This window comes from Chrysemys picta, chromosome 4 (assembly GCF_011386835.1).
Source record: "Chrysemys picta bellii isolate R12L10 chromosome 4, ASM1138683v2, whole genome shotgun sequence".
Classification (NCBI taxonomy): domain Eukaryota; kingdom Metazoa; phylum Chordata; order Testudines; family Emydidae; genus Chrysemys; species Chrysemys picta.
The window spans coordinates 149,229,452-149,249,567 of NC_088794.1; the positions used below are offsets into that span (position 1 = coordinate 149,229,452).

The 20,116-nt window shown below is 47.3% G+C and overlaps 1 protein-coding gene across 3 annotated transcripts in view; it reads right to left on the reverse strand.

Annotated features, from left to right (window-relative positions):
• Positions 1 to 20,116, reverse strand: part of ATL1 (atlastin GTPase 1) — a 49,486-nt gene that overhangs the window by 7,385 nt on the left and 21,985 nt on the right. For all 3 annotated transcript variants that reach the window (XM_065593982.1, XM_065593980.1, XM_065593979.1), the window contains exons 6-12: positions 18,057 to 18,113; positions 11,927 to 12,019; positions 10,107 to 10,245; positions 7,012 to 7,139; positions 6,093 to 6,149; positions 4,872 to 4,943; positions 1,266 to 1,697 (exon numbers count right to left, since the gene is read on the reverse strand). In XM_065593982.1, coding sequence (XP_065450054.1) covers positions 1,266 to 1,697; positions 4,872 to 4,943; positions 6,093 to 6,149; positions 7,012 to 7,139; positions 10,107 to 10,245; positions 11,927 to 12,019; positions 18,057 to 18,113 — 978 coding nt within the window. The remainder of the gene's footprint in view (positions 1 to 1,265; positions 1,698 to 4,871; positions 4,944 to 6,092; positions 6,150 to 7,011; positions 7,140 to 10,106; positions 10,246 to 11,926; positions 12,020 to 18,056; positions 18,114 to 20,116) is intronic.

Below are 20,116 nucleotides of genomic sequence, written 5' to 3' on the forward strand. Positions count from 1 at the left end.
GTAAAAGCCACTTCTGAGGACCCTGATCTCATGAGTGCATGATGTAGGTGAAAACCTGCACCCGCCTGGAACCCTCTATCCATTGACTTCTGCTTCCATTTGTGACTTTGCATCCATTTGCAATGGTGAATTGATGTCATGGTATGTTCAAGATCTCTACCCGAGGGCCTGCGTTGAGTATTTTATCAAAGCATTACTTTTGAAGCTTAAAAGTGTCATTTTCCACCCAAAACTGCATCTTTCAAGCTATTACACAACTTTAGGTCACTGGAAAGAATGGACATTAAGTAAATTAAGTCATATTAATAACCCTGAATCTGTTGATTTCCATATAAAGATCACCTATGAATCTGAAGCCTGATGAGAAATGCCTTCTGTTTTTTGTTCGACTCCAAGCACAATGGAATAAGATGTACACTGCAGTTGGTGGGTTACGAATGTGAAATAAACAAGTGAGCTAATTCCAGCCCGGGCAACTAGAAGAGCAAAAGGCCGCCATGTTTTTGAAACGTTAGCATTGTTGGCTTAGGCCCTGATTGAGCCAATATTTATACAGATGCTTAACTCACATCAATAGCTCCGTTGAAGCCAACGGGACAACGGATTGTTGAAAACCTGTGTGATCACCATCTAACACGCTGACTTGTACTCCCCCGTCTCTCTGTAGCCAGGACCTTTAAGTCCGCATTTCAAAATGAGGTCCCCAACCTCAATTTACGGCCCAGGATTTACATTGTGCAGGACACACAAAATCTGAATGGGAGGCATTAGTTTTGCACGTAATGGCTAGTGGTGTCATACATTAAACAAGCTCCGGTGTCCCTGTTTCCTCCATCTTACTTCACTCACATGACCTGTAATCAAAGCTGGGGGCAGTTCTGTTCAGGGCCCCCATACTGGACACCAGAATACTCACCCTTACAATCATCTCAATAAACTAGACTGAAAATAAGTCCCCTATCCTTGCCTTTCCCAGCACCTAGTGCAGCTGCATTCAGTGTGTGGCAGGTCTAAAGAAACTGTCTGGCACGGGTTAAAATGTGGTGTTTAAGTTGCTCTGAAAGGCTACAGGATAGGCCATTGTCTAGAGGATGAGTGTATAGCTGACTTAAGCCCCGATCCTGCAACTGGATGTGTGCAGGTCATCCGATTGCAGGCCTGGGGCCTTACTGATGTATTTAAAAGTTATTTCAAAAGGCGCTGAGAATCCCAAAGCAAATCAAGGCCAAAGAATGTCTATTTTTATCACAAGCTCATGCTCTTACCTGGTCCCACAAAGCTGCAGCCACTTGGTCTATTACTGCTCCCAGTTCTCTGTATTCCCCAGAGTATCTGATATATGCCCAGGTGCACAGAGTGATAAGGGTCAACCCCATGATCATGTTGCATAGACTGGCTATGATGTCCAAGCCAATGAAGCCGGTCACTCCGGCTATCACGTACGTGATGAAGATGACCACAAAGAGGGTTGCAGGGGTACGTGCCGCGTGGAATATGTTCTTGCTGTCATTGTGCTTAATGTACTGTATGTAGAGCTCATCTATTTCGTTCTCCAGTTGCTGTAGGTAGCGGCGACTGAACTCCTCCCCACCCATCTTCTTAACGCCTCGAAACAGCTTCACTGCTTCCTCCTTGAGCTCCAGGTGTTTGTTCTGAAGATCACTGGGTGCGAGAAACGGCCGGTCTCCCCCACAAACCTATTCAGAGACAACAGTTCAGTTACAGATCACAGTGACTGTAGCCCCATAGGCTGGTGCTACCACCGTACAGATGATACATGATAACATAAGAACGGCCGTACTGGCTCAGACCAAAGGTCCATCCATCCCAGTATCCTGTTTTCCGACAGTGGCCAATGCCAGGTGCCCCAGAAGGAATGAACAGAACACGTAAAAATCAAGTGATCCATCCCCATCGTCCATTCCCAGCTTCTGGCAAACAGAGGCTAGGGACACCATCGCTGCCCATCCTGGCTAATAGCCACTGATGGACCTGTCCTCCATGAACGTATCTAGTTCTTTTTTGAACCCTGTTATAGTCTTGCTCTTCACAACATCCTCTGGCAAGAAGTTCCACAGGTTGATTGTGCATTGTCTGAAGAAATATTTCCTTTTGTTTGTTTTAAACCTGCTGCCTATTAATTTCATTGGGTGACCCCTAGTTCTTGTGTTATGAGAGGGAGTAAATAACACTTCCTTATTTACTTTCTCCTCACCAGTCATGATTTTATAGACCTCTATCATATCTCCCCTTAGTTGTCTCTTTTCCAAGCTGATAAGTCCCAATTTTATTAATCTCTCCTCATATGGCAGCCGTTCCATGCCCTTTTCTGAACATTTTCCAATTCCAATATATCTTTTTTGAGATGGGGCAACTACATTTGTATGCAGTAGTCAAGATGTGGGCGTACCATGGATTTATATAGAGGCAATATGATATTTTCTGTCTTATTATCTATCCCTTTCTTAATGAGTCCCAACATTCTGTTCACTTTTTTGACTGCCGCTGCACATGGAGTGGATATTTTCAGAGAACTATCCACAATGGCTCCACTCTCTTTCTTGAGTGGTCACAGCTAATTTAGACCCCATCATTTTATGTATAGTTGGGATTATGTTTTCCGATGTGCATTACTTTACATTTAGCAACACTGAATTTCACCTGCCATTTTGTTGCCCAGTCACCCAGTTTTGTGAGATCCCTTCGCAGTCTGCCTGGGACTTCACTTGAGTAGTTTTGTATCATCTGCAAATTTTGCCACCTCACTGTTTACCCCTTTTTCCAGATCATTGATGAATATGTTGAATAAGACTGGAACCAGTACAGACCCCTGGGGGACACCACTATTTACCTCTCTCCATGCTGAAAACTGACCATTTACTCCAACCCTTTGTTGATAAATAAACAGATCTAGGGCGGGCTTCAATGGAAATATTCTTTGGCAGTGATCACTACACCCCTTAGAAGAGTTTGCAGGATTCGGCACCAAAATCAAGTCTGGAACTCCGGAGGCTGTTTCCCCAGCCAGAATTGCTGTGGGATGTCGTTCACGCCTACAGCAATTCAGGGAATCCAGTTTCTTGCCTTGCTCTTGGTGTTAGCAGTGTGAGCGGCTGTTGCACGGGACTCTGAACCCAGTGAACCGGCATCTTGGCATTAAAAGCTTGGCAGGTAAAAGCTAACCTTTCAAGAAGCTTTTAAAAGATGCAAATTAAGTCAGACTGCTGACTGAGCAGGCAGAGACGCTGGATAGCCGCGAATAGAAGATTTGGCAAGCATTGGGTCAGCAACTGTTAACTAAGTGGCAAAGTCCTGCGTGCTATGCAGCAAACTGGACCTAAACTGAGCTGCAAGGACCCTAGCTTCTGGGACACTCCAGTGAGCCCCTAGAAATTCTGCAGAAGCTTCTCTCGGATTCAGAACGTGGACGCCTTTAGTGATTTAAACAAGGAATTGAACAGCACACCCAGTGCAGCAGCCCACGTGGTTGGGGGGGTCTCATTAACATCCACATTTTCAATGTGCTGCAATTTTTTTGTAGTGAAAAATGTGTAACTGTATCCTAGAAGTTGGTGGGGGTGCTGGAGGCTTTGGCAGCTGCCTGGGAGCAGGTTGGGTTCTTGGCACCTGGGGAGGTGTGGGGGCTGGGTGAGGATTAAGAGATTAACAAGGACCGGATTAAGGCACAGGCTAAAGTCACATGATGATATTGGATTCTAAACTGTTATCGTTAAAGAAATATATGCTCCGAGCCCTCATAATTATACAGCAAATCTTGAAACGAGCCCTGAGTGTAACCGATACTGTGAAGACTGGCGGAGTCTGAAGACAGCCTGAAACAATGGCTCTGAGAGGTATGAACTGCTCCACTCATCTCGGTGTTTTAACTCTGAAACCCACTGTTCTGAGGTGGCCCCCGCCAACATCGTCCCAGCAGAGAGCTGGGTGGGTGGGGGAGTGGGAAGGGTTCTTGCTGTTGCCATCCCTTCTTCGTGGTTTTGGTGGGGTGAGGCTCCGACACACACAGCCCTCTGTTGTCACTGTGTGCCCGGCCTGCCATAATCGAGCACTAGGCTTAACAGGTTAGACAGATTTTTCCATTAACATATTACTTTGTCTCCTTCAGAAAGCCCATTTCGTTGAGATGAATGGTGAGGCAGCTTACCCCTTTCAGAACACTTGGTTCAGGCGCTCTGCAGACTCAAGAAAACACTCCAACAGTTGATGCTTGACTCAGATCCCCTTCCATTGCCAGCCATTCTAGTGCACCTATTTTTGCTCTTAAACCCCTTGCATTGGTAGACAGAGATTTATTTAGAGTTTTATTTTTGGCCACATACATATGTGTATTTAACACCTTACTCTGACAGCCTGTTACATTCCTGTGATCTCAACCTGCCCCTCCTCCATTTCACAGAGCGTCTTATCTCTACCCCAGAGCAAGGGACTTAGAAAGAGGAAACTCCTCATTATTCACTAGTTTAAGGGGGTTATTTTTAATTCACTTAAAGCTGCTCACGATTATTTTGGTGTTGTGTGGGGTAAGGAGCGGGGTAAGGAATCTCAAATCCATCCTTGCTTTTATTGGGACAGATGCTGTCTCACAACTTTCTGAAACAGCTCCTTTTCGCACCCAGGAGTAGAAGAAGCGAGCCCTGAATGTCTGATTGGGACCCTTCATTGAGCATTTTAGCTGGCTGAGATACTTAAAACTAAAATCCCTGCCAAGTTTATTGAGAAGTTTGGATCAATAAATCGTGGCCAGGCACAGAGGCTGCTTCGTAAACTGCCTTGTAAAGGGAGACCATGTGCAGCCTTATTACTTTGGAGGAAAAATCTGAGGTCCATGACAATATGAGCTGTTCCCTTACCTCTTCCATTCTCTTATTGTAGGTGTCCTTGGCAGTGGCAACTGCTGCTAAATTGTTAGCCTCAGCTGTGGCCTGCAAGCGGGGTGCAAAACACAATGCAAGTTTCAGATCAAGCCGATGGTGCGGCAGACGGGAGAGAAGCAGGCTGTGTTAGTAACATATCCCTATCCATCCACCTGCATGGGTGGGGGCATGCGCACTCCCCACATGTACACCGTGCGATATGAAGTGCTCACGTACAAAAATGAAAAATAATAAACAGCTCGACCTGACCCTCCCGCTTGTAACAACTCGACCCCAGCCCTCCATTCATTCCCGCGCTTACTGCTACAGTCACCCCTGCCTTTTCCTGCAAAAGCCTGAGTGAATCGATGCACCTGACACCAAACCCTTATGGACAACAAATTGCAGAGCCAACAGCCTTCTGCCAATAGAGCCCTGCTTCTATAATTATAATTAATTAATGGAGATATCCCATCTCCTAGAACTGGAAGGGACCTTGAAAGGTCATTGAGTCCAGCCCCCTGCCTTCACTAGCAGGACCAAGTACTGATTTTTGCCCCAGATCCCCAAGTGGCCCCCTCAAGGATTGAACTCACAACCCTGGGTTTAGCAGGCCAATGCTCAAACCACTGAGCTATCCGTCCCCCCCTCAGCCACCACCCTATTAAAATCTGCTAGCAAAAGCAACTCAGCTGATCTTAATTGCCACTGGTGCACTGGGACAAAGGGCTGGCGTCTCAAGAAGGCAGATCCCAGCTCCTGGTGGGATTTATAGATGCACCTTGACTTGTAGTTAGTAGTAAATAGGAAGCCAATTCCTGCAGGAATCCAGAGCCAGAGGCAGTAAAAACCCCTCATGCTGCAGCTATGGGAAGTGTTAAGAAAACTTTGGAAATGACCGGGCATATATACACAGCTATTGCCTCTGCCTTGTGAAAAACACCTCAGAGTGCCTAACTCACTCCTGAAAATGGGAATCAGGGTCCTAAATCACTTTGGAAATTTGAAAATTTTACCCCAAGTAACGGCAAAAGATTTTACCCCAAGTAACGGCAAAAGATTTCCAACAAGGTCTTGCTTTGATTAGCATATTTGAGCATCACAGAACAGACTCAAAGCCCTCCATTAGCCTAACATCTCAAATGACTGCCTAACGGAAAATCAATGTGAATCGCTGTCGACAAGCTCATGCCAGCCAACAGCATACAGCATAAATACCTGCAACATTGATTTGGGATGTGGCAATTCTTCTCCTTGATAAATCTTGATATATGCCTAGGAAACAATACAAACATAGCGTCACATTTAACAGCATGTTTATTCAAAACACCCCCCCACCCTTACACATGCACCATTAAGGAGATTTTGAAAAGGGACGTAGATGTCCAGCTCCCTGCAGGGAATGGGCCCTTTTGTGCTGAGCAGCACTGATAGGGTGACCATATTTCCTAAAGTAAAAACAGGACGGCCCAGGGCTTGCCTGAGCCACTCCCCTGCCCGCAGGGCTCACCGGAGCCACCCCACTGCCCCCAGCAAGCTTCGTGCCGCCCAGGGCTGGAGCTGGGACTGGCCCCTGAGCTCCACGCTGCCTAGGGTTGGGGCTGACCCCCAGAGCCCTGCTGCACGGCACCTCGCGTCACTGCCCCCCCCCAAAAAACATTCCTCCACGCCCCCTAGGGGGCCCACCCCCTTTTTTTGTAAACTGGGCATTTGTTCGCTTGCCAATTAATCAGTTGGGAAGAGCAAATGGGACAAATGCCCGTTTTTGTCAAAAAAGTCGGGACGGCCATTACAGAGCATAAAAAGGGGACTGTCCCGGCCAAAACGGGACATATGGTCACCCTAAGCATTGACTTAAACTTCGCCACAGACTTCCTGTGCTACCCTGGGCAGGTCACTTAGTCTCTGTGTGCCGCAGCGCCCCCATCTGTTCAATGGGGATAACAGCACCAGAGAGTGGTGAGGCTACTCAGACACCGTGTTTATGGGGGACAAACAAATACCTTCACTAGAAAGACGTGCACTTTCCCCAGTCTGTGTATCCCAAACCTTCCTCTACTGCTCACTTAAATCTGGAAAAAACGCAAACACTTCCCAGCTGAATAACCGTGACCTCGCGTGGTTTAGGAGCCAATACCTTAAAGTATTCCACAAGGCCTCGACAGGTGATGTTATTTCCATTGATCTCCTTAACATCTAGGCTCTCAGGGCTAAGGAGCCAAGGAATCAACACCTTCAAGTTCTTGATGAACTCGTCATCTATTTCTGTAAGCAAACCCCGCGTCAGATCCAGATCAGCTCAACTCAGACTTGTGCTGCAATACGCACACGCGAAACATTAGCAGCTAATGCCAGCCACCCTGTGACTGAGATGCAGTCTGAGTGAATAATGACTGTTCTCAGAAGCGATACTATCTCATTAGTGCTACTTGTCTGAAGCCTAATACACACTGTTATGATACATTTTAAAAGCAGTCTCCTAAATGGCACCCACAAAGTTTGCACCCACAGCCATCTGCATGCACAAAGCTGCTTTTGCATGATCAACCAGGTAACCGATGCCTCCAGAACTGGTAACTGTGGCCTTGTTGTATGGAGTCAGGTCCTGCAGGTCTTGAACAAGTGGGTCCGGGTGGGTCATCACACACCAATCCTCTGCCTGGCAGCTCACAGACAGCAGCTGGGACCGCGGTCCATGAAGCCCAACTGGAGCATAAGCCCCGCCTCAATGCTCTGATTGGGAGAGTTCCGAGGCGCCTGATTGGGCCACAGCCCCTATTTAAGCCAGAGGAGGAAACAGGAAGTTGTTTGTAGTTCGACTGGGCTTCACACAGCTATGGACGGTTAATCTGGTGCTTACCTGTTCCTGACTCATCCTGACTTGGGTAACTGCCTCCCTGGTTGCTGCCCTCCAATCTGTCTCTCCCTTCTGATCTGCTAGCATTCAACCCAGCCTGATTCCTGATAACTGGCTCCTGGCCCAACTCCTCAGCTTCCGCCTGGTGCTAACCCCTAAGCCAGGCCACCCAGGCCGCAGTCCTGAAACATGGCAAGTTACATGCTCTGCCCACCCAGAGCCTGGGTGCAACAGCAACGTGAGTATGGAAATACGGTGCTCTTTTCTCTCTCCTTTGGCTCTCCTGTTTTGAAAAAAATCACATGAGGACCTGAAAACTTTTGGCCTATAGGTTTAAAAGAATAAGAATTGTTCTTCCCTGCTTTTTACTGCACTCCACTGATGAGATTTCTTACACTGAGGTCGCAGTCCTTTCTGGGTACTGCACACTGAAATATGCAATATTTGAAAACTACTAGGACCATCAGACTCTTAGAACCTGCAGATTGAGAGCTCTTGTATGTGCATTAGAGGATCACATTAGGATCCTGGCATCAACTACTGCTGCTGGTTGGCTCCAGTTTGTCCTCCTGGCTATGGCTGTAAATTTCTTTGCTGTATTGTGAAGCAGTGAGGTTTTCATGTAAGACATCTCTAGTAAGGCTTCTCTTTGCTTAAATGGTTCAGTGGCGAATAATTTGCCCTTTGGATAATCTTTTATTATCACTCCTGCAGGCACTTCACTGACGATTTTTATCGCTGACCTTTCTAAAGTATTGTCTTTGCCAGTCAAAATACAGAAACAGAGAATGCCTAGAACGTGTAGCTCCACCATAACACTGACTAGCTAAACAGACGCTACTGCAGCTCAGAAACACTGCTATGGGGGGGCTGTGCTAGACCAACAAATCCGAAAGGCTGGTGGCTTAGGAGGTGACATCTGATATGTGCACCCATCGGGCCTGGAACACAATACATTTCCTTGATTTCTTAGCTACGGGGACATATATTTGGAGGTGGTGGCGGTATTTTTACTGCACAGTGTCTAGATCACTCAGTGTAAAGCGATCTTCCTTCCTTCTCCTCCAGGGATAGGTTCTATCACAGCACTTTCCAAACTGGAGAGACTATCTAGATTCATTGCCTCCTGCTAGTACCAAGGGCATCTTCCCCAGAGGTGCTCGCGTCGTCGCTGGAAGTTAATGGGCTCCGTCGCCATCTTGACCGATTCAGACGAGATCACCCAGAACTGCAGGACCAAGTCATTTTAACTTACAACATCTACAACATATTTTCTATGAAACTGGACAGTGCAAGCAAAAGGGACTGTCTGGGCATTCAAAGTGTAACAACAGTGATATATTTTCATTTGATTAGTTCTGAGGAAGCAGTGGGCAGCTTTGAGGGAAAAGAGAAGTGGAATGATGAGGCTCCATATACCAGTTCTTTCGAAAACAGTCATCAAGTTCTAGCTGGCTCCTAAAGTTTTCCTTGGAACTAAGGAGTGAAATCTATAGAGGATAATTCCCATTCGAGACTGACTATCTTATATATCCCTTTTCTTTTAACCGATTCCAATTTCACACACACGTAGTGTCAGACGAGTAGGATGTATGGTCCCCTTAGCAGGCACTAGAGCATACAACGGCCAAAAAGCAAGTTCTTTTGTCTAATTGTTTAGTTTGATGCTAAAGGAACATTTTCTTTCCTTCTAAGAGATTTCAGGAAGCACGTCACTGTGGGTTAAATGACTGCCGCGCAGAGCGAATGCTTTGCCACCACAAATAAAGTTAACTTAAAAATCCACCTCCCACAAATCCTTTGGAACAGAAATACAGCCCCAGGCTCCGGAGCTACTAAGATTTCCCTCCAGGGAAACCATTAATCAGCTGACTCAAGAAGACTAAATATTGCTTTGGAAAGCTTTTTACACCAAAGTGTCTCAGTTTTAAGGACCATTTTTCAAACTGGGCTTCAATTTTCCACAAGCACAGTCTTGCTCCACAGCTGCTTCCACACCTTTGTGCCTGTACTGAATTACCAGCAAAAATATCAATTAATTATAGGTGCAAAATGATGCCTCTAAAAATGCAAATCTCAGCGGCTGGTGTCACTTAGTTCTCAGCCATCTGCCTAGAACTTTATCTTTTTATTATGTGTTAGCAGGTCCTAACCCATCCCTTTGTAAGGCTAAAATCACTGAAATGTTGGTTGGATTCAGAAAGGGCTATCTATGATCAGCACTGCTTTCCACAGGTGTTTTACCAAAAATATTTGAAAGGGCTTCAGGAGAGAATAGGATACCTGACAATGTGTATAAATAAAGCAATCATTCAATTGCAAAGGTAAATGATCAGATTCAATATCAAACTACAGCTTTTAGCTTTCCATCAAACCTTTTAGTTTTCCATCAAAATTTGGGTTGGTGGCTACTTTCAAGCCAGGATGAGGTAACAGAAAGCAGGAGATGTTTGTGAAACAGGAATGGATGTGTTTTCTGACATTCTGCAATTCTTCGTGTTGATTTCCTGAGACCTACGAGAGATCAGCTTGATGTTAGCATATTTACATTTTATGTGGACGTCAGATATATAACATTAAAGTGTGGCGTACATACCGCAAGAGGACTGATTGTTTAAGGAAAGTGTATTCAGGGGGAGGTTTATGCATGCTTTATGAAGCCAAAGACAGAGCTTTTCCAGCAACCAAGTAACATTTATGTCTCACTCTGACCACAGGCCCTGGAGCGTGTTATTACTCTAAAAAATGTGTCTGCATGAGTCTGACTAGAATACAAAACCATCTCAGGAGTTTATAGCCGGGGTTTTCTTGATCCCCCTTTAATTAGGCCTTTTCATTCATTTCCACTATCAAATCATCCATACATTTCCTGACTACTTCTAACAGTGCCCTCGCCCATACATTTTATTATACAACTAACTATTAATGCAAAATTCTTCCTGATCATCTACTTATCCTTTATTTCCCATCTGAAATGTATGTTGCCCAGAAATAGGGTGACCAGATGTCCCAATTTTATAGGGACAATCAGGGCCGGCTCCAGAGTTTTTGCCGCCCCAAGCAGCAAAAACCAACCAACCAAACAAAAAGCCGCGATCGCGATCTGCGGCACTTTGGCTGCAGCTCTACCGCCACCGCTTCTTCGGCGGCAATTCGGCGGCAGGTCCTTCGCTCCGAGAGGGAGTGAGGGACCTGCCGCCGAAGAGCCGGACGTGCCGCCCCTCTCCGTTGGCTGCCCCAAGCACCTGCTTGCTGAGCTGGTGCCTGGAGCTGGCCCTGGGGACAATCCCAATATTTAGGGCTTTTTCTTACATAAGCTCCTATTACCCCTCCACCCCCGTCCCAATTTTTTACACTTGCTATCTGGTCACCCTACCCAGAAATCTCTATGGTGGAACAGGCTAACTCTGTATACTTCTCCATGTGTTTTCATTATTGCTCCTAAGAGCGATGGAGGGATTTTGTTTTCATTCTGCTCTTCCCACCTGTGGCATCCCCATTGCTGGAGAGGTAGTGAGCTCACCCATCAATTTTCCACATGAACCACCCCCTCCTATCCCAGTACTTGTCTTTCAGCTTTAATTGTACCCATGCAGCCTTTGCTAAGTCATCTCCATGGCTGTCATCCAGCAAGGGGATGAGGGAGCAGAGCTGGTTGTGTTTCAATGCAAGTGTGAGCAAAGGCTATGGTGGGTTATTCTTGGTCCTCCCTAAGATGTGGTAGTAAAAGCAAGCCCAATCCTTTACTTTCAAGAGCACTGGCCAAAAAGGGTGTGGGCGGAAAACAGATGTATCTGAGGAGAGATGCTCTGGATTGCGAGTCTCAACGTGCACATGAGGTGTCTCCACGTACTATCTTCCTGCTTCCAAGCAGGAGTAACTTGGTAGCCACTCAGCTGAGCTCTCATTAGTCCAATTGCTCTGTACTCTGTCTCCTGCTCATCATGTCCTCCTTGAGCTTACATGCACAACTCTGTGCACCTGCACTGTGCACAATCAGGGTCTCCAGCCCAGCCTACGTTCTATTCGTACAGTGGTGTGTGGAGAGCAGCAGCTTCCCTGGGTTAGGAGATGAAGGGCTTTCTAAGTCATTCTTGAATCCCTTTCCATCAAACGTATCTCGTCTGGCCAGGTCAGCTCAGAACTAATTCATGACAAGTTCATGCCAAACAGCATCCAGAAATGTAGGACAAACCTTAAGACGTTTTTCCAAAAATTCTGAACCACCATCAGCTCCATAGGAAAATTCATACGGGAAACTCCAGTCACGAACGAGGAATATGAGAGACTAAAAAACACAAGTAGGAAACAAATAGAAGGCTCATTACTGTGCTCTCCAGTATGGGCTTGATCCACTGAAGTCCAGGCACTCTTTGACTACACTCTTTGACTACAGGCCCTATGTTGTTTGGTTTTTGCCTCGTCTTCCACAAGAAAAACGACAACTGGCGCTGGGTGGATAATACAAACATAATTTTACAGATTATCTTCACAGATAAATAAAAACGTAGCCTTGTTCACACCCACTTTATGCTCACTTCCCACAAATATTCAAGCCTTCAAGTTTCATTGGCAAAAAAGACTGGCGAGAAATGAATTTCAAAGTCACATGCAAAATATTCATGGCCGAAGTGCTCTCATGCGCATCCAGTCAAGGAACAGAAGAAAATACCATGTGACTTGTATCACCAATCACAACTGAGCAACATTGCCTGACTGTTGAATATTCATCATCCTGCCATAGACATATCAAATACCACATATAAAATACATGCACAATTTTAAAAGTTACTGCTTCATCAAACTGGAAAACAATAGATACATTTAAGGAACCTGTGAGATGAACAAAAGGAGGCTACATTTATTTTCTAATTATTCACTGTGAATTACTCACTCAGCTCTAGTGGCAACTTCTTCAGGTCCTGAATTTGGGATTATTATGGGTGAAACACTGCCCTGTGCGATGGGTGCTCTTGGGACTGAAGGGGAACCAGCGTAGTGCACAGACCATTGTGCTGGGACTCCGCACAGGGGAGACTCCCACTCTGTGTTTAGCTGTTCCACAGATGAAAACCCCCTGCCTAAAATGTGCATACAGTACTATATATCCAGGGCCGGCTCTAACTTTTTTGCCGCCCCAAGCAACAACAAAAACAAAAAAAACCAAAAAACACAAAAACGCCCTGCTGTAACAACGCCCCCCCCACGCGCTGCTCCGCCAAACCAAAAACAAACAAACAAAAAAACCCAGCGCCATCCCGCAGAACCAAAAACAACCCCCCCCGAGCGCCGCCCCGCCGAACCAAAAACAAACAAACAAAAAAACCCAGCGCCGCCCCGCCGAACCAAAAACAACCCCCCCGCGCTGCCGCGCCGAACCAAAAACAACCTCCCCGCCGAGCGCCGCCCCGCCAAACCAAAAACAAACAAACAAAAAAACCCAGCGCCGCCCCACCGAACCAAAAACAACCCCCCCGCGCTGCCCCGCCGAACCAAAAACAACCTCCCCCCCGAGCGCCGCCCCGCCGAACCAAAAACAAACAAACAAAAAAACCCAGCGCCGCCCCGCCGAACCAAAAACAACCCCCCGCGCTGCCGCGACGAACCAAAAACAACCTCCCCGCCGAGCACCGCTGCGCCGAACCAAAAACAACCTCCCCCCCGAGCGCCGCCCCACCGAACCAAAAACAACCCCCCCGCGCTGCCCCGCCAAACCAAAAACAACCTCCCCCCCGAGCGCCACCCCGCCAAACCAAAAACAAACAAACAAACAAAAAAACCCAGCGCCGCCCCGCCAAACCAAAAACAACCTCCCCCCCGAGCGCCGCCCCACCGAACCAAAAACAAAAAAACAAAAAAACCCAGCGCCGCCCCGCCGAACCAAAAACAACCCCCCGCGCTGCCCCGCCGAACCAAAAACAACCTCCCCCCCGAGCGCCACCCCGCTGAACCAAAAACAACAAAAAAACCTGAGCGCCGCCCCACCGAACCAAAAACAACCTCCCCCCCGAGCGCCGCCCCGCCGAACCAAAAACAACAAAAAAACCTGAGCGCCGCCCCACCGAACCAAAAAAAAAAAATACCCCTGAGCGCTGCCCCGCTGAACAAAACAAACAAACAAACAAACACCCGAGCGCCGCCCCAAGATTGGCCTCCCCTTACAAGGTGCCGCCCCAAGCATGTGCTTGGTCAGATGGTGCCTGGAGCCGGCCCTGTATATATCTAACGGCCAGCTGAGGCTCTAGATTGAAAAGCACCGCCAATTATTTGGGCACTTCCTGTCCTACCTAGAATGTGAGCATTTGGATAGAACAATAGGTAGGCGCATATTCTGCAAAAGTTAAAGGAAGTTTGCTAACCAGCACAAAGGGAACAAGATCCCTAACTTCAGCCACAGTTAGTTTTATCCTATGGGAAATTAACAGCTTTGAAAAAAAAAATTCAGCCTCGACTGGGCATCTTTCCAAGCTGCCTCTTAATGAGAAACATACGTAGCATGAGAGGATAAATATGAAAGCACTGAGTTTTGTAATCTTTATTGAGGCAGCCAAAGTTTCTGTTCAAGAAATAAATAAATGCCAATGTGGTCAAGTTACAATTGTTTCAAAAAATAATTTTCAAGGCATGTCCTGCATTCAAGATCTGATTTACCCAGCACATACCTAAGCGACAGAGTACGTGACTGGGGTTTGGAGAGACAGGCAGTTGCATGCGGAAGCCAAACACGGCCCTGCAGAAATGCCAGGGTTGCTCTCGCACAGATGAACAAACAGGTCAATAGCTGGAAATATGTTTATTGGAAATGCAGAGAAAAAATGGCTGTTGCTTAAAATAAAAATTAGACCGAGAGCGAGCGAGCAAGAAAGAGACCTCTTTCCCTCCTTATTCTCTCTCCATAAAGCTTTGTCTTCAGCGAGAAAGTGAGACATAAAATTGACAACTGCTACGAACATTACAATCTGTGAAAAATGTATGTATCTGTCTATTTCAGACTACACCCTTCTCCAAGGTTATGGCGACACAGCAAGGGAAGGTATGACTGTAGCATGGGTAGGCGTAGCCCCACTAGCTTTAATCTAGCTAGCATAGGTAACAATAGTGTAGCCATAGCAGCAGATGCTAGCAACCAGAGAACATACTGAGGGTCCCCAGTGAGCTTGTACTCCGGTTGCTACCCTGTGCCGCCACATCCTCATTACTATTGTTAACGGTGCTAAATTGATGCTAGCACGGGTCAGCCTACCCATGCTACAGTCACCTTCGCTTGTAGTTCAGATAATCCTCTGGCACGCCTCTGTAACAAGACCCGTTTTCACAAATAGGTTACACACGCTCTGTACTCTGACTCCGATTCAGAAGTCAGTGTGTGTTTTCAGCACGGTGGCCCGAGGCGCCCCAGCTTTGTTGCACTTCAGGCCAGCCCAAGCTGTACACCAAGAGTGACACCTTTCCCAGAGGCAGCAAGTCAGTCAGGCAGCTCCGTTTAGGCAGGGCCTCAAGGCTTTTCTCAGCTACCACTTCATTCTTGCCCATATTTCCTTACGTACGCTGGTTCCCAGAGCTTCACGCACAGAAGTTTTAAGGCCAGAAGGGACCCCTGTAATCCAGTCTGACCATCTGTGTACCCCAGGCCACAGAACCTCCCCCAGTGCCTTCAGAAAGACTGACAATCTCAAAGTGATGGGGAATCTCCCACATCCCTAGGTTAAGTTGTTCCAATGGTTAATTTACCCTCAGTGTTAAAAATAAATAAATAAACTTTGCACCTTATTTTTAGTCAGAATTTGTCTAGCATCAGCTTCCAGCCATTAGATCTAATTATGTTTTTTAATGCTAGACTGAAGAGCCGTTTACTATCAGAAATCTCTTCCCATGTAGGTACTTGTAAACCATGATCAACTCCCCTCTTAATCGTCTCTTGGAGGAACTAAATAGAGGCAGTTTGTGAAGTCTCTCACTGTAAAGCAGGTTTTCCAGACTCTCAGTCATTTTTGTTGCTCTTTTCTGAACCCTTTCCAGTATTTCAACATCCTTTTTGAAGTGTGGACACTGGAACTTACCGGACACTGTCTCCAGGAATGGCCCCACTAATGCTGTATTCAGAGGTAACACCAGCTCCTTACTCCTGCTTCATGTTCCCCTGCTTACACATCCCAGGACTGCGTTCATCTTCTTACATAAAGCATCACATGGGGAGTTTGTGTTCAATTCATTATCTACCATTACCCTTAAATCCTTTTCAGTGTCACTACATTCCAGGATGCTGTGTCCCATCTGGGTTATCTACCTTATTTGTTCCTAGATGCCTGCCCTGGAATTTGGCTGCATTAAAATGCAGGTTGTTCGAATGAGCCTATCTTACCAAGCGATCCAGGTCGAGCAGAATAGCTGCCCAACCCCCATCCTTATGTATCTCTCCCCACCAATTTGTGTGTTGTCTGCAAGTTTTACCAGTAGTCAATTTCCGTTTTCTTCCAGATCATTGATGAAGATATTGAACAGCACTGAGCCAAGAATCCCTCCCTGCTGATCCCACTAGAAAGACCCCCACAGGATGATATTCCCTATTTACAATTACTTTTTGTGATCTGTCAGCGAACCAGTTTTTATCCAGTGAATCGGCACTATGCTCATTTTGTATAGCGCTCATTTTTTTTAATGAGAACGTCTCGTGGGACTAAGTCAATGTCTTCCAGAAGCCTGAGCCTATGATGTCCACACAGTGGTACCCTTTGCTGGGCTCCTACATCCCGCCCTCTGTCCCCACATCAGTGCTGCACCCCACCTCTAAGGCTACAAAAATCTGCTCCCACCTCCTGCACCGCTTTCCAGCCACACGAGCGGGTCAACTGACGTGCTCCCCCAGAGCCGGACCCAAAGGAGTACGGCAATACGACTGGCTTTGCTCAAAGACAAAGACAGACTGGGTAGGCTGCAGATTTAAGGAACTGCTAAGCAACCGCCTCATTATTAGCATCTGTAGCAGCTGCCTGATGGATCAGGTTCTCCACCCCCGCTGCATCTGCTTTTTATTTATTCATTCACGTTTGCTTCCAGTCAGAGCGGCCTGTGAAAGCAGGTAATCCTCTCACTGCGCCATACACTCCTCTGGCATCTCTTGCCAGCTAAAGAGGCTAGAGACACATCCTCCGACGTTCTCCGTTTAAAGTGCCTGCTTTATTTCGAGTGGGAAATGGAAGTACAAATAAAACTGTTTCTTACCTGTGAACGGAATCGCCTTTAAATTGATCTTTTCCATAGATCTGCCCTTTCAGGCTACGTCTACACGACCCGCCTGAATCGGCGGGTCGAAATCGATCTCTCGGGGATTGAATTATGGGACGTGACATTCGATCCCCGAATCGACGCTTGTACTCCACCAGCGGAGGTGGGAGTAAGCGCCGTGGACGGGGGAGCCGCGGAGGTCGATTTGCCGCCGTCCTCACAGCGGGGTAAGTCGGCTCCAATACGTCAAATTCAGCTACGCTGTTGGCGTAGCTGAATTTGCGTATCTTAAATCGACCCCCCTCCCCCCCCCCCCCCCCCCCCCCGGTAGTGAGGACGTAGCCTCAGTCATCAGGAAGAAAGTTTATTAAATTTAAGGCCCCTTATTCTGCAGGGCAGCAGAAATTCCACTGGAACCAAGGGACAGCCCGGAAGTGGGTTATAGTCTATACCTAGTCAGTGTTCTGATCCTGCCCGTGTGCTATGCTGTGCTGCCAGTGACGTTCCAGCTGATGATCCATCAATACATCAGCCTGATCTCAGTGCCTTGAATCCCACCGTCAGCCGAGGGACGGTACTCTGTGCTGCCCTGGGGAAGCACAGCCTGTGACTACTGTTCCTGCTGTTTCACTCCCCGGGCTGGAGTGCTGCGGGAGAAGTGTGCTCTGCCACTGGGAAATTCAGCCCCAGGCCTATGCACCGCTTACATCCTTAAAACAGGGCTCCGTTGGGACTTCAGTGGTGCACGGGGTGAATTCCATCCATGGGGCCCTTTGTCGTTACAGCAAAGCCTCACGGGCCAATAGGCTCTGCCGGAGTCCCAGCCTGCCTTGTCCAGAATAGTGCCCAGGGGTCTGCAGGTTGGGGAGACTTTCATGGGGAAACCAGAGAGATCTTGGACTTTGCTAGAGAGCAGGGGAACAAGACGCCTTTCCTTGGTGCCTCTGCTCAGCAAGGTCTCACAGTGCCTTGATTTATTCGGGTTCCCTCGCTCCCCGTATCGCAAACAGCAGTGACACCTGCTGGCGAGGCCAAAAGGTTCCTCTCAAAGCTAATCTCTGCTAGAGAATCACCTTAGCCGTGAAGGTCATGTTACTCACCTGGAAAGGTTTCAGGAAGGTTTCCTCCATGGCCAGCCTGCCGTATTCCGTAAAGAGCTGAAACGAGGAGCAAAACAAGGAGGGAACTCTTAGTTTCAAAGTCTATCGCGCAGTACAGCTGGTCTTGCGCCATGCAAGGGCTAGCGTCACTATTTGGTTTCTAGGTTTGGTGCTAACGGTGCTGTTTCCAGGGCTGTAGCTAAGGTCTGCTTGGTTGTGCACGTTGAGCTCGCAGTTTGGAGGTATATTAAGCTGCTGTTAATATCAGTTGTGCTCAGTCTTGGCATACACGATCTCAGTACAGAATTCTTGCTTGCCAAATAAGTGTGTGTGTGTGTGTGGGGGGGTGTTAATGTATAAATGGATTGAGTTTTCTGCTGGTTTGTGCGCTGGCATCCCCCAGTGCTTCCCATGCCACACCAAATTGTCACATGCCTGGAGCCTTGGACCATTTGAACACTGATGGAAATGAGATTAAGAAACAGGCATTCCCCCTGCGAGGACTGAATGCTCCTTCAGTCCATTGACTGAAGACTGTGGGGTTAGCCCCAACATCTCCCTCAGGTTTCAGTTTGGATTTATTTTTTGGCATATGCTAGATTTGGAGGTTCTCCAACCTTTGGCCTATTTCTTAACAGAGGCAAAATCTACTACATCACAAGTCCCTAAAAATGGATCCACATGCTAAAAAACCCAACCCCAAATGTTATTTCAAAATGAGCGGGTGTTTTGGGAGAGGGTGTCTTTTTTTTAAATATCAGCAGATATTTACTCTGTAAACTGGGCTGGCCAAAACAACGCAGAAACCATCATCCTGTGAGAAACCGGAGTTGTTCCAGGATGATTTTGGCTTTTCTTTCTCTGACCCCTCACCTAGTTTTCCAATAAGAAAATCCAAGCACACCAAACTACCCAAAGACTTCATCAGAGCATGGATGGGGCAGCTGTTACCAAAACATTCCACTCAGTACATGCCCCTAGACAACCAGGGCCATATGCCCAAAGTTTAATCAGCCCAGCAGCATTTGTGCCACCATTAGGGATCCCAGTTTCTGAAGTTATAACACCAGCATCCATCCTCCTCTCTGGGCTCTTTCAATGACCAGAAGGAGAATCTGCCACCCAGTGCTACGTAAACTGTCTGACTGTTGTCAACTTTCCACTCATTATGGCCAAGACTGTGGAGGTGGTGAGCTTCCACTCTCGGGTGTAGCCCCATCATCTGCGCTAGGGCTCCTCAGAGGAGTAAGGGCGCTACAATCTGCTCCTATGAGTCTTTCCTGGATTAATCTTTGTCTCCCTCTCAGCACATTGATCTGACCGGTGCTAACTGCTCTCAGGTACAATGGTGAAGGGTGGCAGTATAAAACCCTAAGGCAGATAGCTAACTGTGAAACAATGGATATCTGAACCACAGACGCCCTTAATTCCCTCAGACCAAGGGATTTATAACTAACACAGCTGGTGGCTAGAAGTTGCCAATAAGCAGCTGCAGGATGAGCAGAACAATCCAGTACGGAGCACGCTTTTAGCAAGGTCTGGGGGCGGGGCGCTCAAGTGCCCCAGATAGCTTTGTGCCCCGTTTATTGAAAGCCGGATAGAAGTATCTCAGTCCCCATGTCAGAAGAAGACTGAGCTGAGGAAATTGGCCTCCGCTTCCTTGGAATTGATTTTTACAGAGAAATTCAAAGCCACAGGCCCTCCTGAGTTCAGCAGCAAAAGGCTGGAGGGACAGGTACCCACAGAGCTAGAGGGCAGGAAATGTGCCGCTTTGCCGATGCAGAAGCACAACATGGGTTGTGGATTCAAACAGCCTCTCTGGTCTTTTGTTGCCTTGTTTTATCTTCTGGCTTTTCTCTCCATCCCTGAGTCTGTGCCGCAGTTTGCCCTCCACACACGCCATCCGACAAGCTACAAAAGAGGCTGGGTCAGAAATCTAGGTCTCCTTGCTGACCCCGCCATCTGCCGGCTCAGCCAGGGCCTGCTCCTGTTCCCACGGAGACAATGGGAGTTCTGCCATTGACTTCTATGCTAGATGGACCAGGTCCAAAGTAGATGGG